This window comes from Gopherus evgoodei, chromosome 10 (genome assembly GCF_007399415.2).
Source record: "Gopherus evgoodei ecotype Sinaloan lineage chromosome 10, rGopEvg1_v1.p, whole genome shotgun sequence".
NCBI classification, from domain to species: domain Eukaryota; kingdom Metazoa; phylum Chordata; order Testudines; family Testudinidae; genus Gopherus; species Gopherus evgoodei.
Window position 1 is genome coordinate 79,048,917 of NC_044331.1, and position 12,011 is coordinate 79,060,927.

Genomic DNA, 12,011 nt, shown 5'->3' on the forward strand with positions numbered 1-12,011 from the left:
ACACAGCCTTGAAAAACCGCTCACACATCTCCCCTATTACCTCCGAATTAGTTAAGTTGCCTTCTGTTTCTGCGCCACCTTTAGCTTTGGAGCCATGCAATAGTAAGAGCTAAGTCCCAAAAGGCCTCTCTCTTTCACCTCATTTTGTACATTCAATACCACCCAGTCATGGAAATGTTCTCCACCATAACTAGTGTTACAACGCAGACACTCAGCGTGTGTTTGGCAGAAGATTCCTCTGAGTGTACCACGCCTGTAGAAGGTGAACTGGATACTTACTCCATTAGTGGCGCTTTGTGCCAAACGGCCTGATCTGTACCGTTCAAACCTGTTATAAAACAAGAGAGACTATCAAACACATGCACTCTAAGCCAGTCAAGTTCAAGACAAAGCCAGGACATGTCTGTGAGGGTAAAGATAGCTTTCCTTGTCTTCTGGTGGGATCTCCCAGCTGCTATGAAGGAAGAAAGGAAACTATTACAGAGGTTGTGTTCTTGGGCTCCAGCAGGGATAGTGTTGACTAATTTGCTCTTACAGCACATGGAGGCCCTACATCCAGGGTAAGCAGCGTGAAGGGAAGAGTACAGTTTCCCTTCATCAACTGCCACTTGACAGGGTTTTCTGAAGAAACGAGGTAGGAGAACTTGGAGCCAGAAGGGTAATACCCCTGACCGGAGAGTTGAGTACTAAGAAGTCTTGCTCCCATCCAGGAGCTCCCCATCACCCAAAAAACATCTGTACACGCCCCTCCCCAAGCTTTTCCTGCTTTGCAGAGCAGCACCCTAGCACAGCTCTGCCCAAGGAGCACGCTACAGTACATTCAGTGCTTCTGCAAACCTCATCTCTCTCAACATCTCATGGGTCCGTCCCCTTGTCTAAACACTCCCCAGTACTCAGCAGCTGCTCAGGGCCAATGCCCAGGCAGACACTCCCCAAGCACAAAATAAACCACTTCAGCTAAAATAGATTGATTAGAGGAAAAAGCCTGGCTGGGCAGGGTCATTTGTTTCCACTAGCTGTATGTCTGTAGCCCAGACTAAGCCTTAACAGTCACTAAAAATGGATCTTCCCTACTCTCCAGGGTTGCCCTCATGCAGATCTAAGAATGGCCATATTGGGTCAGATCAATGGTCCATCTAGCCTAGTATCCTGTCCTCCAACAGTGGCCAATGCCACATGCTTCAGAGGGAATGAACAGAGCAGATAATCATCAAGTGATCCATCCGCTGTCCTCCACTCTCAGCTTCTGGCAAACAGAGGCTAGGGACACTCAGAGGATGGGACTGCATCTCTAACCACCCTGGCTAATAGCCGCTAAGGGACCTATTCCCCATGAATGTATCTAGTTCTTTTTTGAACACTGTTATGATTTTGGCCTTCACAACATCCCCTGGCAAGGAGTTCCATAGGCTGACTGTGTGTTGTGTGAAGAAATACTTCCTTTTGTTTGTTTTAAACCTGCTGCATATTAAATTTCATTTGGTGGTCCCTAGTTCTTGTGTTATGAGGAGTAAACAACACTTCCTTATTTACTTTCTCCACACCAGCACGATTTTATAGACCTGATTTCATATTTTTCCAAACTAAAAAATCTCAGTCTTTTTAATCTCTTCTCATATGGAAGCTGTTCCACACCCCTCATTTTTGTTGCCCTGCTCTGTACATTTTCCAATTCTAAATATATCTTTTTTGAGATGCAGCAACCAGATCAGCACACAGCATTCCAGGTGTGGGCGTACAATGGATTTTTAGACAGGCATTTTGATATTTTCTGTCTTATTATCTATCCCTCTCCTAATGGTTCCTAACATTCAGTTAGCTTGTTTGACTGCTGCTGCACATTGAGTGGATTTTTCAGAGAACTATCACACTGACTCCAAGATCTCTTTCTTGAGTGGTAACGGCTAATTTAGACTCCATCATTTTATAGGTCTAGTTTGGATTATGTTTTCCAATGTGCATTGCTTTGAATTTATCAACATTGATTTTCACCTGACATTTTGTTGCCCAGTCACACAGTCTTGTGAGATCCCTTTGTAACCCTTCGCAGTCTGCCTGGGACTTAACTATCTTGAGCAGGTTTGTATCATCTGCAAATTGTGCCATCTCACTGTTTACCCCTTTTTCCAGATCACTTATGAATATGTTAAATAGGACTGGTCTCAGTACAGACCCCGGGGGGACACCACTATTTACCTCTCTCCATTCTGAAAACTAAACATTTATTCCTACGCTTTGTTTCCTATCTTTTAGCCAGTTGTTGATCCACAAGAGGACCTTCCAGATTAACCAGTGAGTGCTTGCTTTGATTCAGAGCCTTGTCAAAGGCTTTCTGCAAGTCTAAGTACACTGTATCCACTGGATCACCCTTCTACATGTTTGTTGACCCTCTCAAAGAATTCTAATAGATTAGTGAGGCATGATTTCCCTTTATAAAAGCCATCTATCATCCTCTTTCCTTATTATGAAACCCAACAAAACATTTTAAAGTCAGCCTGTTTCTGAATAAAGATTAATTAGAAACTTCCAGCGCCCTCCACCCAGGATGAAAGTCCGGACCTGTGCATGTTCATTCAATACCATGGGCCTTCTGCCAGCAAGCCAATATCAGAGTGAACTGCAAAGATTTCTTAAACTAACATGCATCCGATGAAGTGGGTATTCACCCACGAAAGCTCATGCTCCAATACTTCTGTTAGTCTAAGGTGCCGCAGGACTCTTTGCTGCTTTTACAGATCCAGACTAACATGGCTACCCTTCTGATACTTAAACTAACAGTGGAAGCTAAATTTTTAATTAAGTGGAAATATAAAGGGAAGTTTAGGCCCAAACTTCCGTAAGTGTCTGTGGAGGCTGTGCATGCTCAGCTTCTCTGGAATATCAAGTCCCCCTCTGCTTACTCCCAAAAATGAAAGCATCCCCATAGCAGCACACATTTCTTACTAGAAAGATTTACAAGCCACTTTCTCCTCTTAACCAACATGCTCCAAATTCAAGAAGTCAGTTCCTGCTTGCATCCACTGATTGCATTTTATGTTATGTTCACATGCACCAGAAATCAACATCTGGAATTTTGAACGCTGAGTAATGGAGGTAAAGGAGGAGGAGGATAAACTGGTTTTCACATGCTTGAAATATTCAAACCTACGCAGGGTTCTGCAATTTATTTGCTCTTTTCAAACATTTTTTTCAACTGTACAGCTGACCTTTAGGTGTAAAATGCAATAATAAGCTTAACCCCATTCAGTGAGATCCGAGATGGAGAAAAATGTTTGAAGTTTCACCATTTTACCAGTGGTCAGTCTCATTCTGAGCCTTAATCAGAGACATTTACAATTCGCTACTTGTAAAATCCTGCTCACAGATGCTGAATTGTCCCAGTTCAGAGCATGAAGAACAATTCTAGTTTGGAAATTGTGAAGAGTCTGGTGCAAAAGGGTAGGTGAAATGGATTGGGGGATACAGATTTTTTTCATCAACGTGCAGTTTTCCTGTGACAGCACAAAATCACGCAGCTAGGGTCTAATTTATTTTTTAAAAGCTTTTTATAAACGAGGCTTGTGTTATCAGTAGGGGAGACAAGCATCCTTTTTTTTAATAGGTTTGCCTCCTGCACCAATCAGTCAGAGAAAGATTAAACTTTCCCCAAGAGTGCTACAGTTAGTAAGGTATGTAATGTAATAGCAATCAGTCTCCTAATTTTAAAAACACATTTCTGGTTTTGAATTTAAAAGGTAGGAGCCCAGCCCTTATCTGCAATTTTTACAAGCCAGTGCTTTGAGAAGACACAGCTACACTCAAATCAGTTCTCTTTTTTGCGATTCTAAAATAAACTAAAATTCAGTGGCTATGAAAAAAATCTCAGCAGCTTTTAAAACCAGTATCTGTAAGCCTTCTTGGGGATGTGGAGGAATTTAAGGCCAATCACAACGGAGAACATATGAATTCTAATACAAGTTTCTTGGTCCAGTTCCTCCCATTTGCTTTGTGTTTCATCTTATCAGTTGCTTAATAATTTGTCCTCCATTTGTGAGAAAACCCAAAATGTGGGAGTAAATAGGACTACTGGAAAAGGTGTCGCACCTCTCATATCTGAGGAAGACGTTATTTAAATCATCATTCACATGCAGCAGTTCCTCCGTGAGTTCTTCATTGGACACTCGGGAGATAAGTTCCACAATCCTCTGTTGCATAGCTCTACAGGTTCGGTTCAATTCCTAAGGAAATAAATTGCACACACCTGTATTACGATAACCAGTGAAGAACAAGTATATTTGCTTGGGCTCTGTTTGCAGCCACATGCATCAGTGGCTCAGGGTTCTCAGTCAACTGAGAAGTACTAACACAATGTGGATTATGGAAGAATAAATGCCACCCAAGAGAATACATACTTCAGAAGGACCATGGTCTAAAACCTTGAGGGCCTATTTATGACTCTGTGTCCAGTTCTTCTTTAATCATAAGTACATGGCAAAGAGTTTTTTAAAATTAAATACCTGTGGATTGTTTTCATAAATAGCAAGCATACTACAGCACGGGCCTCCCAGAATGGAGACACCGGGTTTTCTGCCTAGCAGCACAACGCACCAAATGTATTGTCCTGTGGGGCTTAGGAGCATGGGAAAGCGATCACTGGTATTTGCCACTGGTTTGTCTAGACACACTGAAAAAAGAACACCTCAGCAGCTGGGAAAGTGGAGGCACACAGTATGAAGTGTGACCATGTATTATGGAAACAAACACAAACACTACACACCTTGCTGAACTACATGTGGACACATTCTGGATAGTAGTATTACGCAACACCAAATAGTGGAGTCTCATCATGCTCAGTGTGTCCACTGATAGGATGTAACCCAGAGCAGTGAGTGATTAAGGAGAGAACCTTAAAGGCTAGGCTGCATAGATGTGTGCATTGTAGAAGTCTTTCACCCCAAGGGATATAGGTTCTAGTTTGCCTTAGTTAGGTGATCTCCTGCCTTCTCTGCCATCACCAATGAATGGGTATACTCTTTCACCTCTGGCAGTCTCAGAGGGCACGGGGTTGCAGTTCTATGGACCAGAGGTTAAAACTGACATATCAGGAGAGCTGCCTGGCGCTACTGGTGAGACCCTAGTTTTACTCCAATGAGCATAAGCTTTTCAACCAAATCATGTCCCACCTCTTCTCCCACCCATCCCCAGAGAGGAAATTCAGCGCTAAACAAGGATGACTTGTTGGTACATAACCTTTGGGATGAAAGCAAAACGTGTTTGTTTTCCTTGTTTGCTCTGACATTCTAAGCTCTGGATAAATTTCACTTCATGCAATCCAGCTGCCTTAACAGCTTGAGGAACATGTTCTCCAATGTCAGTTTTGATCCCATCACTTTAGAAGCAGATTGTGACATTTCAGAGGTTTGCTTGCTGCCATAGTGGATAGGGCTGACAGCCTCTATCTATTCTGCTCAGACTTGGCTCTTAGGCAGGCTGTTTACATTTAATTGTGAAGGAAAATGTCAGGAATTATTTAAGAAGCATGACTATATAAAACCTCAAAGCAAAAAACTCCTTCACATATAAGTATCCAGCTCACACCTTTCCTTCTTTAAAAGTCAAAAATAGTCTCTTTCCTCGGTGACCCAGATTTAGGCTGCATCAGCTGGAGAGAACCAGTCTGAATAAAGAATCAGTACTGTCACACTTCACTGTGTGATCATTTCTCTAACCTCAGAGCTAGATGAGATTACACTGGGTCAGGATTTTCATGGTGGTTTATAAATGTAAACAAATGGTTCTGTGCTGTTTTGGTCTGCCACAGTGTCCTGGAAGCTGCTTTTGTTTTGATCAATCCAATCCAAACGACTTAGTAGCTGAAAGGCTCTTTATCTATTGCAAAGTGTCTCATCAGCTGCCATGGTGGCTCCGCGACAACACACTGCTGCTGCATTGGAGAGAGCAGTGTTTGGACCAACTTCAAACTCTGGTGCATCACAGAAAGCAATTCCCTGCCTTGCTCCCACTGTGCCACTCGGGGGGGGGGGCGGGGGGAAGGGGCATCCTCCCACTGGTCCAGTGAGGAGACGATGCCTTCTCTTCCAAAGTAGGCAACTACAGGAACAGGGACAGGAAGTGGAAAGTCAGCTCATCAGTTTCTCAGGGCAGAGACCTTGTTTACTTCATGTTTGTATACTGCTACCTGCCTGCCCCCAAACTGAGTGCACTGCCCCAATAGCGCCCTTAACCACTGCTGGCTTGGGGAACAAGACATGAAGCCTGGGAGATGCACTTAGTCCCACTAAGGCTGGCTCATCTGGACCACAGTTGATTCAGATCCTGAAGGGCCATTATGATTACCTAGTCTGAAATGCACAGCACAAGCCAGAGAACATCAAACAGTTTCCTACATCAAGCCCATAACTTCTGGTTGAGCTAGAGTACCTTTTAGAAAGAGACATACAGTCTGGATTTAAAGATTTCAAGTGATGAAGAATTGACAGTATCCCTTGGTAAAATTTAATCCATCATGGAACAGACAATAGGTTGGTGCTCTATCAGGATTTGGGTCTTTTTGCCATTATAAAGATGATCCTGAGTATTTGCTGAAGTACAAATTGCATTGGCCTTCCTCCAACGTCAGTTCTTTCTTTGGGTTCCATATCACAGCATTAGCGAAAGGAGCACGTAAAGTTCACAGAACAGGACTGAGGTTGCCTTGAGTGTTTCATCACATATCTCAATTGCACAAAAGCATCCAAAAAGCATGACTATTGCTTGTTAAGGAGTCCAGACACAAGGACACCTCCAATACAGAACCAGGCAAACCAAGGAACTGAAGTGGAGTGTAGGAAAAAGAAACCCTATCATGCCAGGCTGCAGGAACAGATTTGCTGGAAAACACACTTACCTGTAGTAACTCAAGGTCCGATGAATCCTCCTGTCCAGGAACCATTTCTGTTAACATTTCAGACATCACGTTTGTGTTCCCACGAACAATATCCAGTTCACTACGCAGCCGGGCGATCTGTTTTTGGGGAGAAGGGAAAGCAAAGACCATATTACCTTTCAGTGTTAAGCAGAACATTTTTAAGAACTGGCTCTGCAACTCCCCTGCTTCTGCAATTTGACTTGGGAGCAGTACATCTGATGCTTGTCATTGGAGATCACAGAGAGGCTACTACATGTCATCATAAAGAAGATTACTTATCTAGAGTAATGTAAATTTTAGACCGGTGATGAAGAAAGAAGCTATGAAGGACGTGGCAGAATTAACAGGCTTGACAGAATTCGATTTTTGTTTTCTCTAACTTCAAAAATTAATATTCAGTTTTATTTTTAAGACTTTTTTTGATTTTTAACTACTTTTATTTTTACAGTTGCTGGAAATTAAGGGGTGGCAGGGTTGGGATTAGGGTTGCAGATGGCTCCCTGTGCTGCCGGAAAGCTGGTGACATTCAATCACAATGCACACGGTGTGGGGAAAGCTGTGGTCCTGATGAGGCAGAAAGATACCCCCAGCCAGAGCCACAAGGACGGAGACATTCCTGTTGCTGAATGGCTCCTGCCTGTGGATAGAGCCATTCAGCAGCAAGGTGGCCTCCGCAGTGGCCCACAACACCCCCTTGCAATCTTGGCCAGGAGGTCTCTGCTCCTCAGCGCCAGGACAGCAGACTTCCCTGCACCTTGTGCCTGAAAAGTCTGGGTTCATTGGCCCTGTGGCAGCGCAGCGAGCTCCAGCGACCCTGCTCCCTCACTCCCATGACAGCAGGACTGCAGAGGGCTCCCTGTGCTGCTGCAGGGCTGGGACACCCTCTCCCTGAAGGCGCACCAACTGTTACCAATTGATTTTTTTTGTCGATTTCAGTGTCAGCTGAAATTGACGTTTACTGACCTCTGTGGATTGAAATCAAATCCTGCCAGGCTTAGGTATTCATCACCATGACAAAGCCAGCTGTGCTAATAATCGGATGGAAACATGGAAGCAAACAAGAAGAGCAGCTAAATTAAACCAAATTATGCTACAAAACATTACACTCTTCTCTTAAAATGCAGATGGATGAGGGGAAAAGGAGGCATGACCTCTTATTCAGGACTTTTCCACTTTGAAGTTGCATTCATTTCATCTCACAGGAAGGATGGGCCAATGGTTAGGGTGCTAGCTTGGGACTTGAGAACTCCAAATTCAATTCCCAGTTCTAGCACAGACTCCCTTTACGAGCTTGGCCAAGCTGTTTAGTCTCTCTGTGCCTTCGTTCCCCATCCATGAGGTGGGAAAGTAAGACTTACCTACCACACAGGGGCTGGGAGGATGGACACATTAAAAGACTGAGATGCTCAGATAGTACAGTAATAGGGCTCACATGTGTGTATCTAAGATAGCTGTAGGAAAATTGTACAACTTTTAATACCTTTTAAAACCTTTTACAACTGCTGCAAATTTGAGTGATGCTACAATCCCCTGCACCAGGTTGAAAAGCCAATCATCACTTTAGGCCTGCTCTCCCTTCCCGCCATGGCAGAAGGATGGCTGGGTGTAATCTGAGCAAGTGGTGTCACAACCTGTTGGACAGGGTCACACCACCACTCAAATCTGGCCCACTCCAGCCACTGCCACGCTTGCCTTTGAGAACCAAGCAGGACACATCACATCTCTTCTGTGCTGCTGCCCTGCTTTGGAAGGCAGACTACATGCCTTGAACTGCAACTTTAACCAATCGTGGCCACGACATTTAAAACAACAAAAATCACAACTTTCTTACAGCCTTAAAGGCAGATTGATTTCACAATCCACAACAGGAGAAATGGTCACTAGACAAAACCAGGTCTCGGTTGCAACTGAAACTTACCTTCAGAAAAATTAAAATAGATGACTATGATGACAGGCTGATTTACTTAGCTAAGAGCCTTACTCACCTATTCACTTGAAATAACCAGAATTATATCCCAGTACCTGCTCAGAATTGGCAGTGATGGGACCAGTCACATTCAGAGATGGGGCCTGAGGAGCTGGATATGCAGTAGGAGATGGGGATGAATAGGAACTCGTGCTCGTCTTTTGCTGGGACTGGGACACATGCATATTTGCTGCTGGATCTACTTCAGGAACACTCTGTTACACCAGAAAAAGAAAGGGTTCAAATGCTGAATGCTGACAGTGCTTGGTTTGCATCAATATGCCCAAATACAGGCCATAGCTCCACCTTCAGGAAAAGGTCCATTTTTGTTATGGAATACAAGCCGACCTATCAGAGCACAAATGTGGAATAGCAATGACAGGTTACGTTCATCTCTTCTGTCCCAATCCGTAACTTTTAGTTCCAGTTTTCCTCCACAAGAAAGGCAAGAAGGAAAATAAAAACAAAGGTCAGAGAGTGAAAGGAACGTAGCCTAGAAATGAAGTCACATTTTACAAAATCATTTGCTACACACACATTGCAGGTAATTTCCTTTGCTGTTACAACCATAAGTGCATTTCCTTTTTCTGTGTATCTAAATCTGCAGCTGTATTATTGCATTGCCATATAGTTTCACAGTGAACAGTCTGAATATTTGCAATCAGTAAGTTTACTTTCCAACAGTAATAGCTGAGTCAAGTTTGTAAGCTCTGATTGTCAAAGGTACTGAGTGCCTGCGATTCACACAAAGTCAATGGGAGCTGTGGTTGCTTAGCACCTTTGAAAGTGGGGGACGTCTACTGGTTTCTCATGATGTTCTCCCATGAATTGTGTAAAGCAAAATAAAAAGTACACAAAATGCAGAACTCTGGCTTGCAACCTTTGAAAGTCAGGCCTTCTTTGTTCATCTGCACAAGATTCATTGAAGGCAGTGCCACTATATCAACACAAACAATTGTCCTCTCTGGGGGAGAGAGAATTAACTCAACAATAGATCCTGACAGGGCTGGTCCTGAGCAGCTTAGTTAAATTTGTGGCAGTTTGGTGAGACATCACAATATTCAGTACAGAACAAGTGTATAAAACGCCTTCAAACTTATTCTGTTCCTGCACTGATGTTTGTCTCAAGGAGATGCCAGTAGTTTATCAGCCTGTCAACCCAGTTCCCTTATTGGTTTCCATTCCTTTTTACTATTACAAAGGCCATCCAGGTCTGAGAAAGTTTGGGGCAAGTTTCATAAATCAATAGCTGAGGAAAAGAGCAGAAGAGTAGTAACCAATTATTCATATGGCCCTGGAAAATGCTTCACTGCAGCTTACCCTCTGTGGTGTGTGTATTGGAGACAAAGCATCAAGATCTGCCATAGGAAACTCTATCCCTTTCCTTTTGAGTTCTTCATAAATATGCACTACTCCAGTTAGGTCGGGGCTACTTCGAAATGCATCTGCCCAAGCCTGGAAAACAATACACAGGATTATTCATTAGACTTCCATATGATCTGCAAGTTCCCTTCTACCTCTTTTGGTCATTATTAATTATTATGTCACACGACTCAGATCCAAACCAGAAACGCATTCATGAATTTCAGTCTCAAAGGAGACTTTCAATATTAGAGCTTATTGAAAGATTCTGAGTTACTACCCAGATGGTCAAGCAACAAACAGAACATAAATGGGGATTCACAGTGGCTAGTAGTCCCAAATAATTACATAGGCAGAAGCGGTTAATGCACTCATTTAGTTACATTTGGTGGCACATTGATATTTGCCCTCATACTTAACTCCAGCCCTGCAATAAACGTTAAGACAGAAGTAATTCCTAAGAAATGTAATAAAAGGCAAAGGATAATTTAAGTGCACACATGAAGATCTCTTAGGTTATATTCCAAAAGACCGTACTTTCATTAAAAGTTTGGTCCACACGGCTTTTCGTGTGGAAGAAGCCACATGGAAGGTAAAGAACTACTGTTCAATCAGAGAGCTATTCAGAGAAATGTGGGTAAGATGGGAGTAAGTTCTCCATGAATGCTCACCATGTAGTCATTTTCTGAAAAAATACTTTGACTATTTTCACCCCAAAAAAGTTTTCAGCCATCACTTCAATCAAGGATAAAATAGATTAAAAATAAGATTAAGTATTTGACTTACACTCTTACTCTGCTCACTTTTAGGAAATTGTATTTAGTACCCTATATACCAAGTGAAGAATCCATCATTTCTTGGAGGCTAACAGTTCTGCTTCCCAGTACTGTTACAGTAAATTAATTGCACTGATTGTTCAGATGCAATGGGAGTTCCACCGATCCCATTTCAGCAGGAGAAACTATTTCCAATTGGCAAGAGCCACTCAGGTTTCAAAGGTCAGTTTCAAGGAAGCTTCCTTAATTACAACAGAAGCATCCTTGTTGCAGAAGTAACTAATCTTGTACTGTCCTGATGTTTGTAATTTACATGAGAGGCAGTTTAAATCCATTTCTATAGAATAGCATTTTCCACTCTATCTTTCTGTTGGCCATTAACTAATAGAGTGAAACGCAAGTGGCCCCAGGTGAGCTCTGTTTAGCTATTGCACAGAATGACTCACGCTCCGAGTACCACCCCATGTGCACTGCATTGCTGCACAGAGCTCTCACTATGGTTTGGTTCCCCAGGAAGAGGGACAATTGCACCCCTGCTTCACTGGCTTCCTCTAACTATTTCTGCATCCAATTCAAAATCAGTGAGCTCACATCACCCCTAGCTCTGTGGCTTCCTACTCTTCTACCTGCTAATCTGGCCTTTCTTCTGTAACTCTCCATCCCTGCAGAAAGGAGACACTCATTTGTGCTGCTCTGCCTGTGTGGATCTCCCTCCCCATTGAATCATCTCCAGTCTTTAAATCTTGCCTTTTGATTTGAACTTTTTTTTGGTTTGTTTTTTTTTGAGGGGTCCAGCTTTCACCTGGACAGTGGCACAGCCGGGCAGAAAGAACTTCGGTTCACCCCACATCCAAATAGCGGAACTACTGAACTCCTATTTCCAAAAGTTGTAGTGTGGCACAGTGCAGGCCCTAACCCTGCTAGATTTGATCTTGTGAGCACCTGATCCAGGCGAGAGCTGTATTCCATAAAATACAGTTTTAATTGACATTCTAGGAAT

At 43.0% G+C, this 12,011-nt stretch overlaps 1 protein-coding gene across 4 annotated transcripts in view; it reads right to left on the reverse strand.

The window, feature by feature from the left end:
* The window catches only part of TOM1L2 (target of myb1 like 2 membrane trafficking protein), a 67,863-nt gene that overhangs the window by 24,698 nt on the left and 31,154 nt on the right, over nucleotides 1-12,011 (reverse strand). For all 4 annotated transcript variants that reach the window (XM_030578832.1, XM_030578831.1, XM_030578830.1 and 1 more), the window contains exons 5-9: nucleotides 10,194-10,328; nucleotides 8,930-9,088; nucleotides 6,887-7,003; nucleotides 4,084-4,217; nucleotides 280-328 (exon numbers count right to left, since the gene is read on the reverse strand). In XM_030578832.1, coding sequence (XP_030434692.1) covers nucleotides 280-328; nucleotides 4,084-4,217; nucleotides 6,887-7,003; nucleotides 8,930-9,088; nucleotides 10,194-10,328 — 594 coding nt within the window. The remainder of the gene's footprint in view (nucleotides 1-279; nucleotides 329-4,083; nucleotides 4,218-6,886; nucleotides 7,004-8,929; nucleotides 9,089-10,193; nucleotides 10,329-12,011) is intronic.